General features: G+C 38.8%; 1 protein-coding gene across 1 annotated transcript in view; it reads right to left on the bottom strand.

Moving 5' to 3' along the window:
* The window catches only part of CPM (carboxypeptidase M), a 64,162-nt gene that overhangs the window by 32,899 nt on the left and 5,918 nt on the right, over positions 1–25,345 (bottom strand). Inside the window, exon 2 of the mRNA XM_027854182.1 lies at positions 5,121–5,230. Within this exon, the coding sequence (XP_027709983.1) occupies positions 5,121–5,230 (110 nt within the window). The remainder of the gene's footprint in view (positions 1–5,120; positions 5,231–25,345) is intronic.

Below are 25,345 nucleotides of genomic sequence, written 5' to 3'. Positions count from 1 at the left end.
TGAAGGTTTCCCATCCCTGGGCTGGGGATTAGTAGCAGAGGGCAAGTCAGTAATTACCTGGGGGCACTCAGTGATTGATGGGTCATGTTAATGGCCCTTTTCTCCCTTGGTGTTTTTTATTTTGGTTAGCTTACTCCTAGGCCAAGGCACCTTTCACTCCAATGAGCTACAGAGAAGGTTCTTGGAACTGTCTGCCTATTCATCTCATTGATGTCATCATATACTATGCTTCTAGGGCAGGTAGGTGGCACAGTGGATAGAATGCCGGCCCTGGAGTCAGAAGGACCTGAGTTCAAATCTGGCCTCAGACACTTCCTAGCTGTGTGACCCTGGGCAAGTCACTTCACCCTGTTTGCCTCAGTTTCCTCATCTGTAAATTGAGCTAGAGGAGGAAATGGCAAACCACTTCAGTATCTTTGCCAAGAAAACCCCAAATGGGGTCACAAAGAGTCAGACATGACCAAACAAAAATAACAATTATACACACACACACACACACACAATTATACATAGTAGGGATAACACACTGATACTACCTCTTAATGTGGACTAGGGAAGCACTGATTTTGAGGGGCAGAGAGGGGACAGTGAAGCAGAGGAAAATGATGCAGAAAGGAATAGGGCAGCCCACGTCACCATTTGTCCAGGGCTAATCAGCTCCGACGTGAGCAAAGTGCTGTACTAATAAAAATAAATTCAAGTGGTATTATTACCATAGTTGGTTAAAGCACATTATCAAAGACAGCATCGAAAGTGTAATTCCTGTAAATCCAGTTTGCTTAAGAGTAAGGAAAGCTCAAATCCCCAGCAGAATACTTCATCCCTGCCAAACCTGTCACAAATTCATGCCAGTGGTGACAATAAACCCAAGGTAAAAAAAGAATGTGTAGGTGGTATTTTTTAGCATAATTCATCCCTCTCCCATAAGGTGGCTATATGGTACAGTGGATAGGGTGTGGAGTTTAGGGACAGGAAGATCTGAATTTAAATCTGACCTCAGATACTTACTAGCTGTGTGACCTTGGACAAGTCTCTACCCTTGTTTGGCTCAGTTTCCTCATCCGTAAAATGATCTGGAGAAGGAAATGGCAAACGAGTATCTTTGCCAAGAAACCCCAAATGGGGCCACCAAAAGTTAGACAGGACTGAGCAACAATAATCCCTCCCTCTGGAAAATACCTCCAAGCACATGCTTTATTTCACCATGCGTCAGTATCACTGCATTCACATATGAATAACCAATGATTCTATAGGAAGCTTCTATATGTTTAACAGCATTTTACATACATTATTTCATTTGACCTTCATAGCACCCTGGAAAGGGAAGTAGTTTTAATATTAGCCCCCATTTTAAGGATAAAGAACCTTAGGTTCAGAAGGATTGACTCGTCCATCTGGTCATATGGCTAGTTAAGTGATAACGGACAACAAACGCAGGTCCTTGTGACTCCAGATTCAAGGCTCTCTCTACTACCACAAAGCTATCTTCTCATGGAGGGCAACCCATAAATTATTTTTTTAAAATTTAATAACTTGAAGCTCATTTCTGCCTTCCTTGTCTTTCCTGCTTCTTTAAATATTTCCTATCCTTCAAAGAAGGCAGCTAAGTGGTACACTGGATAGAGTGCCAGGCCTAGAGTTAGGAAGATTCCTCTTTGTGAATTCAAATCCAGCCTCAGAAACTTACTGATTGTAGGATGCTGGGCAAATCCCTTCACCCTGCTTGCCTCAGTTTCCTCACTTGTAAAATGAACTAGAGAAGGAAATGGCAAACCACTCCAGGATCTTTGCCAAGAAAATCACAAATGGGGTCACAGAGTGTTGGACACGACTGAAAATACCAAACAACGATAACATCCTTCAACGACCGACTGAAGGAAGACCAACTTCTTCCAAGAATCCTTCCCAGACCATCTTGGTTCTCACTGACATCTCTCCTTCCTGAGGTTCCATGGGATTTATTGTCTTTGCCACATATTTTAGCACGTGAATAGATTTGTTCTTTGTATCCCGGTCTAGTTATTTCATGGGGGAGTAATTTCTCCAATAGGATTGTAAATTCCTTAAGGGCCAGAATGGAATACTTTGTATTCCCCACTATCACCTCAAATAGTCAATTCTCTAAAATTTTGAATCTGGGGCAGCTAGGTGGCACAGTGGGTAGAGATTGGCCCTGAAGTCAGGAGGACCTGAGTTCAAATCCGGCCTCAGACCAAACACTTGACACTTATTAGCTGTGTGACCCTGGGCAAGTCACTTAACCCAAATTGCCTCAAAAAATAAATAAATAAAAGTTGGAAACTTTCAAGTTTTGTCTCCTCTGTGAAGCTATCCTTCCCTGCCTGACCATCCTAGCCCAAAGTGATCTCTCTGCCCTCTAAATTTTTACAGGATGAAAAATCATGACTGCCTGCGTTTATCACTTTAGGGTTTACAAAGCACTCTATATACATTCTCTCATTTGACTGATGAATTTGTCTTTCTTCTTCCTCTAACTCTTTTTTTTTTTTTGGTGAGGCAATTGGGGTTAAGTGACTTGCCCAGGGTCACACAGCTAGCACGGATCAAGTGTTTGGTCTGAGGCCGGATTTGAACTCAGGTCCTCCTGACTTCAGGGCCTGTGCTCTATCCATTGCGCCACCTAGCTGCCCCTCTAACTCTTAATCTTTTATTGATTTGAATGCTTAGTTACCTGAGACCTCAAGTGTCTAAGTCTTACTTGCCCAACTAAATTATGAATTCATGGAGGGCAGGCATGAGTCTGCCACATATCTCTGTACTAGGGATGTGCAATAAAACATCTCTATTTGAGAATATTTTGTTGTTGTTCAGTCATTTTCAGTCACGTCTGACTCTCCGTGACCCTAGTTGGGGGTTTTCTTGGCAAAGATACTTGAGTGGTTTGCCATTTTCTGCTCCAGCTCATTTTACAGATGAGGAAATTTAGGTAGAGAGGGTGAAGTGACTTGTCCAGGGTCCTTCCTGACTTTAGGCATCACACTCTACCCACTGTGCCACCTACCTGCCTTTCCCTTCTCCTTAGCTAGTTTATTTTTAAACAAATAGTTATATGTTTAGTTACAACTAATCTGAGCCCCCAGTTAGCAAAATAAGGAATATTTAGGCAGAGGTTGGATTCACTACTTAACTTTTTTTTTTGTCTTGCTTTTTAATGAGGCAATCAGGGTTAAAGACTTGCCCAGGGTCACGCAGCTAGTAAATGTCATGTGTCTGAGGCCGGATTTGAACTCAGGTCCTTCTGACGCTAAGGCCGGAGCTCTATCTACTGAGCCACCTAGCTGCCCTTTAACATTTTTATCTTTATCCAACCTCTTCTAGTTGAGTCAAAATTCAGTTAACTGGAACCATTTGGATAACATACCATATTATAGTGTCTAGGGACAGATTCAAGGTTGGGAAAAGAGCTGAACTTTTCTTGGGCCTGCTCTTTCTGGATCCTCTGCTCTACAATATCTGTCCATATTGAAGATGCCTATATATATGATATCTTCTCGATATCTTCCTTCTTTGCCACAGCTCAGCCCCCTCTTTGCTCCTCAGAGGTATGCTGGAAAGTCACACTTGTTCTGACCTCTTCAATCCAATCTTCTTTCCTTTTATATAAATTGCTCAGAGCACAGCCCAGTCTCTAACACCATGGCTTTGATTGATTGAAGGTGGTGACCAGACCCTGTTCAGGCAGCTAGGTAGTACAGTGGATAGAGCACTGGGCCTGGAATCAGTAAGGCTCATGTTCATGAGTTCAAATCCAGTCTCAGACACTTACTAACTATGTGACCCTGGGCAAGTCACTTAACCCTGTTTGCCTCAGTTTCCTCATCTGTAAAATGAACTGGAGAAGAAAATGGCAAACTACTCCAGTATCTTTGTTAAGAAAACCCCAAATGGGGTCATGAAGATTTGAACACAACTGAACAACAAGTCCTGTTCACACTCATTTCTGGTTGTTTAATTCAATCAGCAAGTGTTCTTACCTGTTTAAGGTATCCTCCAGGCTAAAATCTGTGACTTCACCTCTATCTTTACAAGAAGGTTTAAGGCAGGGAGAAACTTGAGAGATTATTTAGTCCAGCCTCATCATTTCAGAGTTAGACAAGTTAGACTCGTCCAAGCAGTCAGTTCTACAGGTAGCAAATAAAAATAGCAACAGAATTCAACCCTAGATTTTATTTGTTTATTTTTTAAATTTTAAGTCAGTAAGAAGAGGAGCAGAATGCTAAATTTGGAGTCAGGAAGGGGCTAACTCTGGCTCCAGACACTACCTGTATGACTTAAGGCAAGTCATTTAACCTTTCTAAGCTTCTGTTTTCTTATTCTCATAAGATGGCAGCTAGGTGGTACAATGGATAAAGTGCGGAGCCTGGAATCAGGAAGACTCATCTTCCTGAGTTCAAATCTGGCCTCAGACACTTACTAGCTGTGGGACCCTGGGCAAGTCACCTAACCCTATTTGCCTCAGTTTCTTTATCTGTAAAATGAGCTGGAGAAGGAAATGGCAAACTACTGTCATATTTTTCTCCAAATAAACCCCAAATGGGATCATGGAGAAACAACAACAAAATAGTGATAACACCTGTGCCTCATGGAGTCCTTCCTGAAGATTAAATGAGATGGCACATGTGATGCACTTTGGAAACCTTAAAGGGCTATATAAATGTTGGCTGTTACTACGATGGAAAGAACATGGATGCTGCAGTCAGAGTCAAATCTGAATTTGGATGCTTATTGGCTGGGCAAGTCACTTTATCCCCCCTGGGCCTCAGTTTCCTGACCTCTAAAATAAGGATAAAGGGGCCCTAAGATGCTCTGAGTTCCTTTCCAGTTCTAAATTTATGGTGCTATAAATCCAGCGTCACACTGTGAAGCCTCTCTTTGAAGCTCTTTCTTGAATCTGAAGTGTTAGCAGGTTGCTTTTAATAGCCCCTGGCAGCTAGGACTTATGGGAGTATGCACAGTGATTAATTCAGTGTTTGTTTATTCAGAAATAGCCCAGAAATTCAAAACAACTACCTCTATGGTCCAAATATGGACTCTGCTCTCTTTGCTTTCCCCCTCCCCCAATCTGGCTCAGAGAAAACCTGAGCTTGGTCCATAATCACATTCTTAGTGCCACAGACACAGCTTCGGTGTCCCAGGTCTGTGCAGAAGCAACAGCGGCAGCAGTTTTCCCACAAAAACATAGGAGGATACCCTTGCTGGCTGGGTATGCCTGTGGATCTCAGTATCCCTGAATTTGAGTTCCTTATAGAGGAGGATCTCACTGTATAATCCATCCATCGTCTGGCTAAAACCCAGGCTGTGTCCCTCTTTACACATTCTCCCGAGTCTGGAATGCGTTTCCTCTGCTCTCATCTCTACCTTTTGAAATATTTATCTTCCTTTTAGGCCCAGCTCAAATGCTAACTCCTAGGTGGTCCCTTTGCCCCTCACTCCTCTTCCCCCAAGGTGGAGTGAGAGGCAGAAAGAGCCCTTCAAGAAAAGGACCTATTTGTACAAAAATGTTTATAGCAGCTTTTTTTGGGGTGGCAAAGAATTGGAAATTGAGGGGAGGCTCATCAATTGGAGAATGGCTGAGCAAGTTGTATGATATGATTGTAATGGAATATTATTGAGCGATGAGAAATTGTGAGCGGGATGATTTCAGCGAAGACTTACATGAACTGATACATAGTGAAGTGAACAGAACCAGGAGAATGTTGTGCACAGTAACAGCAATATTGTACAATGAAGCTCTGTGAATGACTTAGCAATACAATGATCCAAGACAATCCAAAGGATTAATAATGAAGCATACTATCTGCCTCCAGAGAAAGAACTGATATTGTTTGAATACAGACTGAAGCATGCTACTTTTCACTTTCTTTCTTTCATTCTTTTTCTTTTATTCGAGTCTTCTTGTACAAAGTGACTAATATGGAAATGTTTTACATGATTGCACATGTATAACCTAAATCTGATTGTTTACCATCTCAGGGAAGGGGACAGGAAGGGAAAAAGGAAGGGATAGAAATTGGAACTTAAAACTTTAAATAAAAATGTTAAAAAAATTTTAAAAAAAAGAGCCCTCAGCTTGGGATCATAAATTTAGAGCTGTTAGGGAACTCAGAAACCCAACCCCCTCTTTTTATAGATAACCTCAGAGAGGTTAAGTGATTTGTCAAGAGTCAAAGAGATAGCAAATGTTTGAGGCAGAATTAGAATTCAGGTCTTTCTGATACTAAGTCTGATATTCCATCCACTGCAGCACACTAGGTGGTTAGCTAGGTGGCACAATGAAAAGAATGCTGGGCCTGGAGTCAGGAAGACTCATCTTCCAAAGTTCAAATCTGGCCTCAGACAGTTACTAGCTGTGTGACCCTGGGCAATTCACTTCACTCTGTTTGTGTCAGTTTCCTCATCTTTAAAATGAGATGGAGAAGGAAACGCCAAATCCCTCCGATATCTCAGCCAAGAAAACCCCAAATGAAGTTATGAAGAGTCAGACATGACTGAACAAAAATGCCGCGCTGATATTAGAGGAAAAAAAAAACAGGTCACATTGCAATCCTGTCACCACTACAAAACTTAAATCATTACTTTTAACATATAAAAGCTTATATAACTATGAAAAGAAATAATTAGTTTATAGTAAAACTGGACCTATTCAGACTAATAGGAAAGGGAGAGAGGGAGAGTCAGAAAGAACTTGACCAATTGAAGTACTTAAAACAACCTAAGCTAATTTTTTTTTCTGTTTTACAGAGTAGAAAGGACTGTTACCCAACAGGAGTTCGGCCAGATCAAGAGAGATTTGCAATCAGTACTTTTATCATTAGATAGCAAAAGTGCATTGAAGTTCAAATTTGCATTTGAAATAAGCCCAGAGCCCTATAATCTTGCTTAAAATAACTTTTCTTTTTCATAGCTAGTAGAAATGAAGTAAGACATTTCATCCAAGTTCAGGTCACATTACCCCAGGATTCCACATTAGCATAGTTATTAGCGTGATTATCTGATTTCCCTTACCAGCTTGTGAACTTTGAAGGTAGTTCTTAGCTTGTCATCTTTGAATCCCCCACATGCAGCATAATCCCTTGCATGTAGTGGATATTTAATAAATGAATGGATAAAAAAGCATTTCTTAAATGCTTTCTATATGCCAAGCAATGTGCTAAGTGCAATGTACTAAGAAACCAGGGGAAAAAAAATTGTGAGAAAGGAGAATCTGTACTCCCAAGGGGCTCACAGTCTAATTGGAGGAGATAACACATAAAAAAAGAATTCAACTGTAGGGCAAATGGAAAGGCCAGGGCCTCTTGGTTTATCAGCAAGCCAGATGACAGCTGGAGGGTACAGAGACAGGGCAGGTGGTTAAGGCCAAGAGGATATTAGGAGTGGCAGGGTACACAGTATGTCCGGGTGGGCCCCTATCTCACCAGAAGCATTAGAATTGATTGCTACCAGCTCATCCAAATGGCATGAGCAGCCATGATACTCTCCCCACGTGGCTGGAGTGGGGAGCATGACTCTAGTGGCAAATCAGAGGTGGAATTCAGCACCCCTTGTATGTGTGGCAGAGGCCTTTGTTACCCATAAAGAGCCACTTCTGGAAGAGGGGAAAATAGGAAGGGAGATGTGGGTACTCATAAGGAAATCCCATACCTTTCTGAGTCAAAAGGGAACAAACAATGAAAGGTTACCCCTCCTGGAATCTCTGAAAAGACAGTTCTGGAAGGAGTCAATAGTGTAAGAACCAAGACTGATGAGGGGGAGCTGACAGTAGTTACAATCTTTTCTTTGGAACAAGCCCCCTTTGGGGAGAGAGGGTGGAATACATGAAGGCTTAATCTGGAGAATGTGGCTGATCTGTTCGAGCTCCCTTATACTCTACTAACTTAATGCATGTAAAATGTCTTAGCTGAAGTTCAAAATGAAGAGAGCTGGAGAAGCAGGGGAACTGTGTAATTTTAGAGAATGAAATCGACATTAAAAAAAATTGTGCCTGTGTATTATTTAACATCCCCCTCCTAGATCACTGCCTTGTCATGGTAGAGGGGTTTGCATAGCTCAATGAAACTATGAGCTATGCCATGCAGGGTTATCCAAGACGGATAGGTCATAGTGAAGAGTTCTGACAAAAAGTGATCCATTGGAGAAGGAAATGCTAAGCCACTCCAGCATCTTTGCCAAGAAAACCCCATGGACAGTATTAAAATGATAAAAGAAATAATAAGAGAAGGTGAGTCCTAAGCTTGGAAGCTATTTAACACACTATTGAGGAAGCATGGAGGACAACTAAAAATAACTCCAGAAAGAATGAAGTGGCTAGGACAGAAAAACAGAGAGGAAGCTCAGCTGTGGACGCATCTGGTGACAAAAGGAGAGTCAAATTCTGTAAAGATCAGTATTGCATAGGAACCTAGATGTAAGAGCTATGAACCAAGGTAAGCTGGGTATGGTCAAACAGGAGATGGAAAGATGAAACATCGACATCTTGGGTGTCAGCAAACTTAAATGGATAGGAATGGGTGAATTTAATTCTGGTAATCACTACATACACTACTGTGGGCAAGAATCCCTTAGAAGAAATGGAGTGGGTCTCACAGTCAGTAAAAGGGTGAGAAAAGCAGTAATGGGGGTATAATTTCAAAAATGACCAATTGATATGTTTGAATCAAAGGTAATCCAATCAACATCGCAGTAATACAAGTCTAGGCTGTAACCACTAATGTTGAAGAGGCCAAAGTTGATCAATTCTGTGAAGACCTACAACATACTCTAGAAATAACACTAAAAGAAGATGTCACATTCATCATAGGGGATTGAAATGCTAAAGTGGGAAATCAAAAGGTAATTGGAATAACAGTCAAGTTTGGCCTTGGAGTACAAAATGAAGCAGGGCAGAGACTAATTGAATTTTGTCAAGATAACTCGCTAGTCATAACAAACACTCTTTTTCAACAATCCAAAAGGTGACTCTACACACGGACACAACCAGATGGTCAATATCAAAATCAGATTGGTTATATACTTTGCAGCCAAAGGTGGAAAAACTCTACACAGTCAGTTAAAACAAGACCTGGAGATAACCGTGGCTCAGATCATGAGCTTCTTATGCCAAAACTCAGGTTTAAATTGAAGAAAGTAGAGAAAACCATGAGACTGTGTAGGTATGATCTAAATGGCATCCCTTATAAATATGAAGTGAAAGTGATGAACAGATTTAAGAGATTAGATCCGGTAGATAAGATTGCTTGAAGAACTATGGACAGAAGTTCACAATGTTATATAGAAGGCAGCAATAAAAAACGTCCCAAAAGAAAAGAAGAACAAGAAAGCAACATAGCTGTTTGATGAGGCTTTACAAATATCTGAGGAAAGAAGAAAGTCAAAGGTGAAGGAGAAAGGGAAAGATATACCAATTGAACGTAGAACTCCAGAAAACAGCAAGGAGAGACAAGAAGGTGTTCTGAAACGAGCAATACAAAGAAATAGAGGAAAACAATAGAATGGAAAAGACAGATCTCTTCAAGCAAGTTAGAGATATCAGGGGAATGTTTCATGCAAAAACAGGCATGGTAAAAGACAAAAATGATAGGGACTTAATAGAGGTAAAAGAGATTAAGAAGAAGTAACAAGAATATACAGAAGAACCATACACAGAAGATCTTTACATCACCCTTAACCACCACGATGGCGTGGTTAACTGATCTAGAGTCAGACATCAGCCTTAAGAAGCACTGTTGACAATAAGGCTAGTGAAGGTGACAGAATTCCAGCTGACCTATCTAAAATCCTAGAAAATAAAGCTGTTGAAGTGCTGCATTCAATGTTTTAAAGAAAGGCATTGCCAAGGAATGTTCTAATTACTGAACAACTGAGCTCATTTCACATGCCAGCAAGGCTATGCTTAAGATTCTGCAAGCTAGGCTTCAGCAATATGTGAACTGAGAATTTACTGGAAGAGCAGGCTGGTTTTCAAAGAGGCAGAGGAACTGGAGACCAAATTGCCAACATTCCCTGAATTATGGAGAAAGCAAAGGAGTTCTAGAAAAAACATGTACTTCTGCTTCATGACTACACCAAAGCCTTTGACTATGTAGATAACAAAATGTGGCAAGTTCTCAAAGAGATAGGATAACCAGATCATTTTACTTTTCTCCTGAGGAACCTGTATGTGGGTCAAGAAGCAAAAGTTAGAACTGAGCATAGAAAAATTAATTGGCTTAAGATTGAGAGAGGACAAAGGTGTATGTTGTCACCTTATTTATTTAACTTGTATGCAGAGTATATTATGCGAAATGCCAGGCTGGATAAATCAAAAGTCAGAATTAAGGTTCCCAAGAGAAATATCAACAATGTCACATATGCAGACACAATACCATTCTGATGGCAGAAAGTGAAGATGAATTAAGAAGCTTCTTGATGAGATTGAAAGAAGAGAGTGTAAAAGGTGGCTTAACACTTATTTTAACATTAAAAAAAAAACCTAATATCTTGGCAACTGGTTTCATCACTTCCTGGAAAATAGAGGGAAAATAAATGGAAACAGTGTCAGATTTTACATTCTTGGGCTCAAGATCATTGTAGACCATGACTGCAGCCATGAAATTAAAAGACACTTGCTCCTTGGAAGGAAAACTATGGCAAATCTGGACAGCTTACTAAAAAGTAGAGACATTACCTGGCCGACAAAAGTCCATATAGTAAAAGCTATGGTTTTTCCAGTAGTGATATATGACTGCAAGAGTTGGACTATTAAGAAAGCTGAGCACTACAGAATCGACACTTTCTAATTGTGGTGCTGGTTCCCGAAGACTTTTGAGAATCCCTTGGACAGCAAGGAGATCAAATCAGCCAATAGTTAAAGAAATTAATTCAGACTATTCTTTGGAAGGACAAATACTGAAGCTTAAATATTTTGGCCACAAAATGAAAAGAAAGGATTCATTGGAAAAGACCCTGATGTTGGGAAAGGCTGAAGGCAAAAGGAAAAAGGGATGGTAGAGAAGGAGATGAATAGAGTGTCATGGAAGCAATGAACATGAGTTTGGGCAAACTTCAGGAGATGGTAGAAGATGGAAGTGCCTGGTGTGCTATGGTCCATGGGGTCATGAAGTCCGACACAACTGAATGACTTAACAACAACAACAATAATTATTTACACGTAACTATAAAATCTGTTGACTGTACTTAGAATTACTATCAACATGTAAAAAGCAAAACAGAAAAAAAGATTTTCCACAAGGACATCTCATTAGTTTTTGAGAACACTAGAGAGAAGTTTTAGTGAGAAAGGACAGAAAGGAATTGTTTCTGTGTAAAAGTCTTTCTCCTACATTTAGCTGATGGCAAAATGTTAAATCATTTTTGAAATCTCAAACATGTACAAATAAAATTAGTTGTAACGACTAATGTGGAAATGTTTAACAGGATTGTGCATATATAACCTATATCAGATTGCTTGCTGTCTTAAGGAGAGGGGGGGATAGAAAGAGAAAAAATTGGAACTCAAAATCCTATAAAAACAAATATTGAAAACTAAAAAATAAAATACCACTAAGTGAAAAAAAATAAAGATAGTTAAATGAAAAAAATAAAGTTAGTTGTAACAAGGTGGATAAAAGAAGTCATTCTATTTTCTTTTTTTGGCTAGGCAATGGGGTTAAGTGACTTGCCTAGAGTCACACAGCTAGTTAAGTGTTATCTGAGACCAGATTTGAACTCAGGTCCTTCTGAATCCAGGGTTGGTGCCCTATCCACTGTGCCACCTAGCTGCCTCTCTATTTTCTTTAAAATAAAATCCCTCATTCTTCAATTTTTAAGTTTTCTATCTAAACCAAAAATACCCTTTATATTAGGAGTTCTTACATGGGATATGCAGACTTCCAAGGGGTTCATGAATAGATTTCAGGGGATCCATGATCTTGAATGGGAAAAAAAAACTTACATGTTTATTTTCACCAACCTCTAACTGAAGTTCAGCATTTCCTTTTATTATATTTGTTTGTTTTTTGCTTTTTGTGTGTGTGTGAAGTAACTGGGGTTAAGTGACTTGTCTAGGGTCACACAGCTATTTCTTTCTGTTATGAATATTGGTAACAAACCACAGTAGTATTATTAGGCTTCACTAGACAGCTAAGAATCTATCAACACACACACACAGAGTTTAAAAGCCCCTGTTCTACATATATGTAGCTTCATCTCTAAAATGTTCATTTTGATTGTTAAATCTTAAAGACATCCATGAAATAGAGATTAAAGTTCTTAATTTTATAGTAATCTAGGCAAATTTGATTCTCCCTTCCTAGCTCAATTGATTGTCACAAGGAGTCATCATAGATGATCAGACATACCCCACTTTAAGAAGTATGAATACTTCTCTAAAAGGGAGCAAAAAATTGGACATACCATGAAAGACCACCACCTCCTGCAGGGTCTCTTAAAACATAGTTCTAACTTTGAGGCAGTTCTGGCAGGGATCAATGATGGAAGAGCTTAGACCCTGAAAAGGAACTGATATAAAAGGAGAGGGGGAGGGGGAAAAGGAGATTTCTATCTTCTCTTGCCCCATTGGCAACGAAGACACCTGGTCCAACAAATGGAGAATCAGTTGGAGGTACAGTTGAGGAGGAGGAAACACTTCAGACAGACAGGTAACAGAAAGGCAATCAATCATCAGAAGCCAGAATCAGCTTTTTAAGGAATATGACCTCTGATAGCAAGGCAGAAAGCCAACTGAGGATTTGAGAGCTATCCTGGCGATGGAGAGTTGAGCTGTAGAGGACCCTACAAAGAGATAAAGGGTTTTGAGGCCCCGTAGCACCTGAAGAGTAACATTGGTTGATCACAGGTATTCCCTACACCTCTATGTATCACTGCTACTGAACTCCAAGTTTGTGCCCACTCTCTCCATGGAGGCTATACTTTTGGGGCAGTGCACCCTAGGTTTATGTTTCTAGCTGCTATTCTTATCATCCTTTATAAGTATGCCAGTCCTCTGAGCTGACTATGTCTACTAGCAGACTATTAATGGGAAATGTACCAACACAGGACTATGAGCTATGGTAACAGGAGTTTGGACCCAAGGACCACATCCTAATACCAGGTAGCCACCATATTCTGATGACCAACCTGTTAAGTAAGTTGGGAGAGGACCACAGAGGGGATACTTATACATATAACCTTGCAAGAAAAGTTCATAAGTATTCCTGATTAGATGAAGTCCTCCTGTGAACCTTTACATAGTTTACTTAACCTAAACAAAGACTATCTACCCCAAAGGAATCAGTATTCAGTAACTCAAGAAGATCCTATGAATTATCTAGAAAAAGGGTTATTTTCAAACAGAGCACTTGTATCTTCAGAGATGTATCCTGATCATATTACATGAAAATGAACAATGAATGATAAGCCTTCTTGTTTCTCTTCTAAATTTGTGTAATCAAATCTTTTTTTTTAAAGTGCATTTCAGATAAAAAAAAGTATTTTCATTTTATTCCCTTTCTCTTGCCATCCCAGGATCAAAATGATCATGGGACCTGGAAGAGATTTTGAAAATCATTTAGTCCAATCAATAAGCTTTTAAGGGATCCTATTTGCCAGAAATAGTGCTCATCGATGGGGATTAAAAAAATCCCCCAAACCAAAAACAAGCAAAACTCTCTTTCTTCAAAGAGTTGACCTTCTTATGGGAGAGACAAGATATATCCATGTAGCTTTATGATCTATTGATCTATCTATATCAGGTAGGTGACACTGTGGATAGAGCACTGGGCTTAGAATCAGGAAGACTCATCTTATGAGTTCAAATCTAGCCTCAGATACTTCCTAGCTGTGTGACCCTGGGCAAGTCACTTAACCTTATTTGCCTCAGTTCTTCATTTGTAAAAATGAACTGGAGAAGTAAATAGCAAACTACACAGGATATCTGCCAAGAAAACCCCAAATGGGATTACAAACAATTGGACATGACTGAAATAATGACAGATACACACACATATACATAATACATGTATATATATATACACATATAGATATATACATACATATATGTATACACATACATATATAATTTGAAAAAGGAGTGCAATAGCTGCTGGGGGTGGGGAATTTAGGCCTGGAGTCAGGAAGACTTGAGTTCAAATTCAGCCTCAGACATTTACTAGCTGTGTGATCACTTTATTTGCCTTAGTTTCTTCATTCATAAAGTGGGGATAATAATAGCACATATTTCCCAGAGTAGTTGTGAGAATCAAATGAGATTTCTGTAAAGTGCCTGGCGCATAGTTCCTCCTCTCCTCTCCTTTTGCTTCATGTCTTCTTTCCTCCTGCCCTCCCTCCTTTCTTCTCTTCTTTGAAGGAAATTAATGGAGGAATGAAGGAATGAAGACTGAGTAATGTGTAAGAAAGCAGGAAATGGAGGAAGGGACCAGGTTACAAAGACATTTTAAGATACTAAGTATGAAATTTTTTGATCCTAGAAATTATAGGGAACCTCTGCTCTTTACTGAATTGGGGATGGGAGGAAGGAGACTTGACCTGGTTAGATCTGTACTTCAGGAAAAATTACTTGGTCATCTGTGTAGAAAAGGGTGAAGAGAGACTAAGGGAGGGAGATCAACTAGGACGCTACTGCAGGAATCCAAGTGAGAGGTGATAAGGATCTGAACTATGGTGGTAGATGTGTGAGGATAAAGGAGAAGGCAGTTGTGAGAGATGGCATGAAAGCAGGGATTTGGCAACTGAATAGATAAGTGAGAGTGCAGGTGCTGAGGTTGACAGCAAGCCAAGTGGCACTCTGAAAACTTGGACAGGAATGGAGGCACTTTCTGCATAATAGGGAAATTTGGAGGAGGAAGTAGCTTTGGGGGGTAAGGTAAGTTCAATTTTGGACAAGTGGAATTTGAATTGCCAAAGGGAAGTTCAGTTTAAAATGTAAATCAGATTGGTGATGACACAGGACGAGATGGGCTACATATACAGATCTGAAAGTCATTTGCATAGATATGATAAATTAACCCATGGAAACTTATCTGGTCACCAAGTCATCTTGGTGTTCCCTTGTTCCTCTCCCAAATTTATGACAGTCCATTAAGAAGGTTCTTAATCCTCATCAAGCATGCATTTGTTAGGGATTCTTTTGTCTCCTTTCATAGTTTTGCATTTTTTCAAGTTATTAATTGAGAAACCTTGAGTTTACAACTATATTTTTCCTGTGAAGCATCTCCCCAAGGAGATTTGTCACACAGGAACTAAAACAGGGGAAAGAGTGATTCACAGACCGCTGTGAGAAAACATTTGCAGAAGACACAACCAGCAAGGGAATATAGGAATTAGCTTTCTCTAGAGTAGATTCTTTAGGCTTGGCCAACCTGGGATGTGATTTTTAGCCAGTTTGTCACTTGAAAAGGGTTTCCTCTCTGATTCTTGAAGAGAGAAAAAAAAAACTTACTCTATTATACCCCATGTTGGCCCCTAGTATACTTGTTAGTGACACTTAGATAATTTGAATGTCAGAATCAGATGCTTCTAAGTTCACCTAGGATGAAAATAGAAAAATGGAGGAAGTAGATAGCATGCTTTCAGAATTCACATAATCCCAGAGTACAATATGCCTATGAAATTGTATTGCTTTTGAAAAGAAAAAGAGCATGGGTAAAGTTTGTTCTCTCTCTCTCTCGGTTTTGGGGTTAAGTGATTTGCCCAGGGTCACACAGCTCGTACATGTCTGAGGTCAGATTTGAACTCAGGTCCTCTTTATTCCAGAGTCAGTGTTCTGTCCTCTGTGCCACCTAGCTGCCCTGGAAAGTTCTCTAAAAGGCCACTGTAAATCTTTAAATGAATCTGTAGTCTCATTTCTACAGGCATTCCTTTCAGTGGTTCAGATCATTACCCATTCAAACCTCATCTGGTAGGCTAGAGAGGTATCTAACATCTGGGGCCTTTTTCTAGGTCTTGTGACATTGCACAGAAGTCCAATGTGGCATTAGTGCTATCTACCATATTTATATGATTGACTTGTTTCCTACTCTGGTCAGACTTCTTTGAGGATATCCTTTCTGGTGTTTTTTTAGACATATGTTTCATCTTTGCTGTCCTTTGGGAACCTCAATTCTGATTCTTCAGAGGCTGTGGTATTTCATGATTCAGGACCACATAGCTTCACTGAAAAAATGTTAGTGTCAAAAAGTTTTTGTTTCAGAGAGAAACTTGGGTCATTGAAAGGACTATAACATTTTCCAAATGCAAGTGAGCCTATTCTATTTTGCCTAGGGCTCAGCTCACTGTCCATCTGCAGTGTTTATTCAAAATATATGTACTGCTGGACCAGCTCTTTGGGATGTCTATCACCTGGACAAAAGGTATTTTTCTTCCATGTGGTTTGTGCTGTGTAGATTGTTGCACGTGCCAAGTGTCCAATAAATGTGTTTTTGGCACTGGGCAAACCCCCCAAGGTGACAGGACAGAAAGGTCCCATATATTCCAAATAACTTATTGCAGTAAAAAGAAATAGAAACAAAGTAGGTGCCCATCAGTCAGTGAAGGACTTTACTGTTGAAGATATATGAATGTAAGGGAATTATTACGTTGTAAGAAAGGAAGAATATAAGAAATTCAGATAAACATGGGAAAATTTGAACTGATGCAAAGCGAAGCAAGCAAAACCAGGAGAAGAGAGACAATAATTCTAACAATGTAGATGAAAACAACACTCAAAGGCAGATTAATGAGAACTCAGATTAATTGCAATAACTAATCATGATCCAAGAAAGCTGTTAACAAAACATTTTTTCTCTTCCTTGGTAGAAAGGTAGAGGACTGTGGGAACAGAGTATTGCAAAAGTGACCATTTAGTTTTGATTCACTGTTTTTCTCTGTTAAAAGTGAAGGTTCTATGTAAAAAAGAAAAGGTATCAATAAACAAATTGTTGAAAGAAATATAGAATTCTGCCTCTAAGTCCAGTACAAACAGTACAGTTCATAGTTCAAGCTGAAATATTATTCATGGTAGAACTGGAAAGGACAAACCATTTGCCTCTCACCCTTATGGATAAAGGAACTAAAACCACTTGTTCTTTGTCCAAGGTCATATACCTAGTGAGAAATAGAGAATGAGAATCCTGTCTCTGTATCTTCTATGTACTAGAAAGAATTATACTTTTTGGCAAAGAAAAATGATGGTTAATCTCTCTTATCACTCATTTTTCATTACAATACAGCTATATTCCCTCAAAAAGAAAATTTGGCAGAAACAGTGAGAAAATACATACTCTTCAAGATGTGAACAAATCAGTACCAGAATTTTAAAAGTGTCATATAAAATGAGTAATGCCTTTAGATAGCTATTCAATGCTTATTCATAGTTTTTTGGGGGGCTGATTACTTAAATTAATGACAGAAGCATAAAGTAATCCCTCCTACCAAAACAAAAGTTGCATTAGCACATTCTAGAAACATTTTTTCCCCTTATTTTGTAATAACCACAAGGTTCATACTGTCCTCACAACACAGTGACACAATGAAGTAGATTTTTCCAGAAGATTATTGCAAATGTCAAGCTCACACATGAATCACTAAAATCTAAGCACCCAGAATCCTAAAGCCAACAGGAATGTAAAAGGTGTCTGGAAGCAGGTACTTTAGATTTAAAATTAACTTCAGAGTACTGTGTGGATTCTTTATTAACAGCATTTTAATGCTTTATGTACTTCAGGCAAGATGATACAAGAAAAAAAAGGGATGAAGATCAAAGGAAAGAGACAATTGAGAGAGACAGGGAAAGAGATAGTAACAGAGAGAGAGACAGATTTTATGCTCTATTAATTGTGTGCCAAAGAATTAAGTTTAGGGACTCAAAATTTTTACAAATCACATATTTCTAGGATCAAGCTTATGTTACAGATGTCACAATAGATGGAGCATTAGACTTGGAGTCAAGACACTTCCTAATGGTGTGATCCTGGGCAAGTCACTTAATCTCTGTCAGCCTCCATTTTCTTATCTGTAAAAGGGGGATAATACATAATAGCACCGACCTAATGCAGTTGTTCTGAGTATCAAATAAGATAACATATTTGAAGTGCTTTGCAAACCTTAAATGGTAGTTACTACCACTACTACCAGTAATAGTACTACTACTACTAGTATTAACAGTACTATAAACTATTGAACTAGTAGTAGTACTGTTACTAGTACTAATACTAGTATTACAAGCTACTACTACTATTATTACTACTAGTTTTATTTCAAACTACTACTAATAGTAGTAATAGTAATACAGTTATCCCTTCTGCATTGCAACTTTCCCCATCACAGTTTTGATACACCATGGGGTCAGCATAAGAAATTAAATGCGTTTTTTTGGGAGTTTTGTGGAAGCTACAGATGACACAAGAAGGCCAGCAAACTACATAGAAAACATATTTTTCTTAACATTGACCTACATATAGCCTATGAACCAATACTTAACCCAGATTTTACAATAAGGTACTGTAAATACCCCATAAAAGAAAAAGGAAAAAAATTCAGACATCTTCTCTGGTATGAGGGGAGGGCCAAACAATTTTATAGGGATTTTCCAAATCATGGGGGGCACTGTGCCTTTAACCCCTGCCATGTGGAAGGGATAATTGTAGCAGCACTAGTATTAGTACTACTACTAGTAGTTGTAATAATGGCATTACTACTCCTAGTATTAGTACTATTAGTAGTAGTTTGAAACAAAACTACTAGTAGTACTAGTTTGTAGTATTAGCATTAGTACTGGTGCTACTGCTAGTATTAGTACTACTAGTAGTAGCTTTAGTTTGTAGTACTAGATTCAGTACTAGTGCTACTAGTAACACTACTACTACTACTACAACTACCTTAAAGTCTATATAAATGGATAGTCACTTGTAGTAGTACTGGACTATACTACTATTACTATTGCTGCTGCTGTTAGGTTATAGAGAAAATGAATGAACATATATATTAACATACTCTAGATCAGATACAATGAAGTAAAGCTATTTGTAACACTACCACTCTGGATGATTTGTTTAATTTAGACTGATTGGGCTCTTTCCCTTTTTGTGTGTCCTAGCCCCTGTTAGCAGTATGGTAAAACCTACAGACCCTTTTTAGAGTAATATTTTCAAATGTGTAAAACAGATAGTATTACAAAGGAAACAAGTTTTGAAACAGAGATGCAATTTTTTTTTCTCATCCAAATTCACGATTTCTCAGCAATCAATCTTGGACTCATTTTATGTTCAAAGAAACCAGATTAAGAGCCCCTGCTTTCAAGGTCTGAGTCCTCTTGGTAGGGGAACATGCTATACAAATAAGATACTTGCTAAAATACTAGAATGACAAATTGTTCAAATAACAGAAACATCTGAAACTATGTCAAACAAAAGATAGGAAACAAATGTATCCATCCACATTTTCCCAAGCGACTACACTTCCACTTGAGAAACTTTAAGTGGTCAAACAGAAAGCCCAATAATAGTCCTTCTAGGAGGACCTTTTGAAGGTCAAGTGTAAAGTAGAGAAGACTTGGATTTGAGTCCCAGAGCCAACCTAACTTGGATGAGTTATTTTACTTCTCTGCCTTGGTTTCTTCTACATGTACTTTCAAGATTTTGGAAAAGAATCAGATGAAATACTTTGGGCCCACTTATTCACTGGAACTGACAAAGGAAGTAGAAATAATGTATTGTTCACAGAGAAGATTTACAGAAACAGAAATGCTTCATTAGCACATTCCAGCCAGTCTTAATCTATTGTCCTCACCATAACCCACATACAAATTGTCAAAATCTCACCCTGATTAAAAAAAATGGATTTTAAAAATCCATCTAACAAACAAAAATCTATTTCATGCTTTGCAACTGCAATGTGTGATATGAAAGTATTATAATTACTGCTAATTGTTAGTGGTCATGAATGAAGCTAGATACATGAAAATAAATACCCAGTGACCAAAATATAAGATCATAGATTTAGAGGCTGGAAGGGACCTTAGAAATTATCTGGTTCAATACCTTCCCATTACTGATGAGGGAATTGAAGTCAAGAGAGTTAAGGGATTCACCCAAAGTCACACAGACTATAAGTGGCAGAGCTGAGATTTTAACCCGAGCCCTTTGACTAAAAATCTAAGAACTCCAAGGTACAAGTAGGTTTTATTGCTATATTAGAGCTGGTCACACATTTCCCTTATTAATAAAAAAGATCTTGTTATTTCTTTGTTACTTCACATAAATTCACACATTTGAATCTCACAACAATTCTTCAGGACAGGTAAAATTATGCCTGTTTTCAAGATGAGGAAACTGAAGTTTAGAGACTGATAATGACAGCTAATTCTTTTCTGTAGTGCTTTAAGGTTTGCAAAGGGCTTTGATCATATTATTTCATTTTTTCTCTCACAACCAACCCTGGAAGGTAGGTGCTATTATGATTACAGATTTGAGGAAACTGAGGCAAACAGAGGTTAAGTGACTTGCTTGGAATCACACAGCTAGAAAGTGTCTGAGGCTGGATTTGAACTCAGGTCCTATTCTCATACCAATAGGGGAGGGCAGGGAGAGACAACATGCAAAAAAACTTTGAAATCGAAAATATTTCAGAGGGAAGGCCCTGGCACTGGGAGGATGGGAGAAGGCATGGGATTAGGAAGGTAAATAAAATGGGATTTTAGCTGGGACTTGAAGGAGAGAATACTCCTGTCATAGGGGACAGCTGGCGGAAAAGGGATTGGGTCAGGAGATGGAGAGCTGTGTGTGAATAATGGTAGGAAGTGTTAGATCATAAAGTTTACGGAAGGAGATAATCATAAAGGCTAAGAAGGGGCCAGGTTGTGACGGGCTTTAAAAGCCAAACAGAGAATTTTATATTTGATCCTGGAGGGGATACTGAAGTTTAATGAATGGGAGGTGTGTGTGTGTGTGTATGTGTATGTGTGTGTGTGTGTGTGTGTGTGTGTGTATGAGACAGAAAGAGAAAAAAAGAAAGAAGGAGAGAGAGAGAGAGATGGTCAGACCCATGCAGATCACTTTGTCAGCTGAATAGAGGATGAAATGATTTAAGGAGAAAGTTAAGCAGAGGAACCAACCAGAAGGCTATCAATATGGCAGGTATGATTGAAGCATAATTTTTTCATTTTCTTTATTTTTCTTGCTTTTCTGTGACATGGCTAATATGGAAATATGTTTTGCATGATTTCACATGGAAAATTGGTAATGTTGCTTGCCTTCTCAATGGGGCGGGCTAAAATTTTTTTTAAAAGAACGTTTAAAATAAAAAAATAATAAATTTTAAAAAACAGAACAAAACAAAAAATAACAGAAAAGAAAAAAAAGATCCAGAAAAGGAGACTAAGAAGGAGTGACAGGACAGGTAAGAGGAAGACTAGGAGAAAGCAATGTCACAAAAACAGAGTGAAAATGGAATATGAAGAAGGGCATCTGTAGGGTTGAATGGTGCAAAGAAATCAGGAAGGATGAAGATAAAGAAAAGCCATTCAATGTGACAAGGAGATCACTGGTAACTTGGGAAAGTTTCAGTTGAATGATAAGGTCAGAAACTAGACTGCAGAGAATTTAAGAGAGATTGTAGAAGTAGAGGCACTATGGACAGTTTTTTCAAGGAGTTTAGCTATGAAGCAGGGGGAGATATATAGGTTAGAACTCTGCAAGGTCCTACCCAAGTTGGAAAGGCTTTGCATAATTAGCATCCACTATTCCAGTTAATTTGGCTTTGAGTGAATTCTTTGTCACTGGAATTAATGGAGAAATCTCTATATGTCAGAGGAGAGACTTGAATCTGGGTCTCCCTGACTCTAAGGCTATCTTTCTGTCATCTGCTCCATGTATCCTCACAGATGTGAACATATGGATCATCGGTGCTAGCCACTAGCATTTCCTCACTTCAATCCAACCTCCACACTGTGCCTGATGAACTTCCCTAAAATCTAGATCTGATCATCTCATTGCATACTTCAGAACTCTTCAATGGCTTCCATTCATCTAAGTTTGAATACCTTAGCCCAGTTTGGGCTTCCATGTCTTAGCTCCAGCATCCTTTTTAGACCTGTCTCACACAGTTGCCTTCTAGGTATGCTAGGCTGCAGCCAGATCAGACCAGTTGCTATTATGTTAATGTGTCTGATGCTGAAAAAAGATATTTGTAAATTGCTTAGCACAGTGATGGGCACATGATAGGTGCTTAATGAAGACTTGTTCCCTTCTTCCTCTCCCCCAGTGCTTTCCCAGCTATGTACCTTAGCTCACATTGCTGCCTGTGATTACAATTCAGTCTGCCTATCCAATGAGCTTTCCTTCAAGACCTTGTTCCAATTCCCTCTCCAAGAAGCCCCTCTCGATTTCTCCAGTTAGAAAATGATCTCTCCCTCCTCAAGACTCTTAGTGCTTTATATCAGCCTGGGGTCAGGAAGACCTGAGTTCAAATCTGGCCTCAGGTATTTACTAGCTGTGTGACCCTGGGCAAGTCACTTAAGCCTGCTTGCTTCAGTTTCCTCATCTTTAAAATGAGGATAATCACTTACCCCTGTTTGCCTCAGTTCCTCATCTGTAAAATGAGCTGGAGAAGGAAATGGCAAACCACTCCAGTATCTTTGCCAAGAAAACCCGAAATGGGGTCACAAAGAGTTGGACACGATTGAAAAACTACTCAACAGAAACTGCACTGACTTCCCAAGGTTGTTGTGACCATCAAATGAGATAATAATTGTAAAACACTTAACACAATGCCTGGCACATAGGAAATGCTATATAAAGATAGCTATTACTTAACCTCAGTTTGCCTCTGTTTTCTCAACCTTAAAATGGGGATAATAATAGCACCTACTTCCCAGGTTTGTTGTGAGGATCAAATGAGATAATGTTTGTAAAAAGCATTTAGCACAATACCTGGCACATAGAAGGTACTTAATAAATGCTTATTCCCTTCCTTTTTCAGAGTAAAGTACAAGATCCTAGTTTGGCTGAGGATGAAGATCGGAGGGAGGGGAGATATTGACACTCTTGGAATTTCGGAACCTCTTTAAAAGTTTCTTCCTCTAGGAGGGGATTTGGTGGCAGCAAATTTGCTGCAAATGCCTCAGCCCCAGAGGTTGTTGTTTGTCCTTTGTTCTCAAAGAAGACCATGACATCAGGAAGGTGATGCCATGACATGCAAGTGAATTGTATTGAAGTGAGGGAGGGCTGTGCAAAGTCACCAGCCTCACTCTCTCCTCTGGAGCCATCTGGGTCCAGTGGCCAGATATGGAGCAGGACGACGGGAGATGGCCCTGGATGCAGTGGGGGACCTAGACCCTTTCAAACTAAGGTCTTTAATAGGTCTCAGTTTGACTGAGGCAACACCCATTCAGTGATTGAGGCTTAATAAGAACTGAGGCAGAGAATGGCTTCTTTACCTAGTAAAAAATTGAATGAATGAATGAATGAATGAACAAATAAATAAATTTGATCTGAGAGGGAAAGACTCTTAGGGTTTCTGGCCAAAACAGAAACAAATGCTATTTCCATTTATTCTGAGTCAATCAGGATCCAAACAATGACCAAGTGGGGCTTGGCCTGGGACCTCCTGTTGGCCAGTCAATGAGAGCCAGAGTCATTTGGAGTTAATAAGGGAAAAAAATGTTTCAGAGATTAAAATTTACATTCCCTTTGGGCAGAGCACCTATAGTTAAGGGCTGTCACAGAGTCTTACAGTATGATAGAAAAAACAAAGAAACCTGGGGCTCCTCTAGGAAAGGAAATAATTCAGGAATTTTAAACCTTGAGGTCTTAGTTTACTTAAGAGGAGAGGAAACTTTGCCTATAAGAAAAAAATAATAACAACAACCCCCAAAGATTTTTAGACAGTTTGAATTGTTACAAAACACCTAATAACTTAGGGGATTATCATGAATGTGAAGTACATGGTTAGAGAGGAATGTTTAAACATTGTAAAATTTCATATCACCACATTATCAGAGATTTCCTCATAAATTCCAGTGCCAAAAGATTCAATCAGAGCCAGATTCTAATTGGTGTGGTAGATGGTATATTTAACTAGAGAGTCAAGAAGATCTGGGTTCATTAACCTCTGTAGCCTCAGTTTCCTCATTTGTTAAATGGGATAAAATAGTTATAGTACTTGCCTCACAGTGTGAGGCTCAAATGAGGTGGTTTACTAAGCTCTTATTGTGTACCAAGCATTGCACTAAGTACTTTACAAATGTCTGTAAAGCATCAGTCACGTTATCAGCCTTATTCTTCATGTACACATTGCATGACAATAGAAATTTCAGGACTGATTGGACTACACATGATGATATACAGTTATCCCTTCCGCATCTCAATTTTTTCCGTCATGGTTTTGATATATCTTGGGTCAGCATAATTAATTAAATGGAAATTTTGGGGGAGTTTATAGACACTGCAAAGACACAGAACCTATGTCCAAATACTTAACCCAATTTACAATAAGGTACTATAAACATCCCACAAAAGAAAAGGAAAAAATTTCAGACTTCTCTGGTACAAAGGGAGGGTCAAAAAACTTTGCATGGATTTTCCAGATCCCAGGGGTGCCTCACTCCTAAACTCCATGATATAGAAGGGATAATAACTGTGCAGGGAACCATTATGCTGTGATAATGAAAAGAAAAGGCATTTTGTAAAGGGTTTGATATATTTGAAAAAAGAGATTAAGGTCAATGTTGCTCAGGGGTATCTTTCCAAGGACATTTCCCCAAGTTATGGTTCACTTAGATAATGGTCACAAGACAATGAAAGATCTCTGTGCATACACAGAATAGTCTTTTGAGATTTTAAGGGCTAGGAATTTATATTTTTCTTATCTGGTTTCTGGGGAGATTTCTAAGGATCTCAAACAGTTTTACACAACGTTCTGATTCTGAGTTTACTCAATGAGGGCAAGAATTTAAGGTAAGATAAGGACTAGAAAGCAGAAATTTCTTTTATATCATATATTTCAGCAACTTGAATGTTAATTCCCATATTGGTTTTATGATGGTTTATTCATTTTAAGGATTCTTTCATTTGATAAATTGCTATATTGATTTGATACAACAAATCACATACAAGAAACAATCCTAGTTTCTGGAGTTAGTAGATGAAAAAAATGACAATACTTGTCCCTTTAAAGCTTACACTCTAATAGGGAGTTTCAAGCAATCAACAGTACTTATTAAGTGCTAGGGATAATATAACGTCCTGGGGATACAAAGAAAACAGTGCCAGCCACCCGCAAGAAGCTTATATTCTAGGGCATATGATAATATATAATATAATATAATATAATATAATATAATATAATATAATATAAT

This window comes from Vombatus ursinus, unplaced genomic scaffold (genome assembly GCF_900497805.2).
Source record: "Vombatus ursinus unplaced genomic scaffold, bare-nosed wombat genome assembly UNPS02010320.1, whole genome shotgun sequence".
NCBI lineage: Eukaryota > Metazoa > Chordata > Mammalia > Diprotodontia > Vombatidae > Vombatus > Vombatus ursinus.
This window is presented reverse-complemented; position numbering and strand designations above follow the sequence as displayed.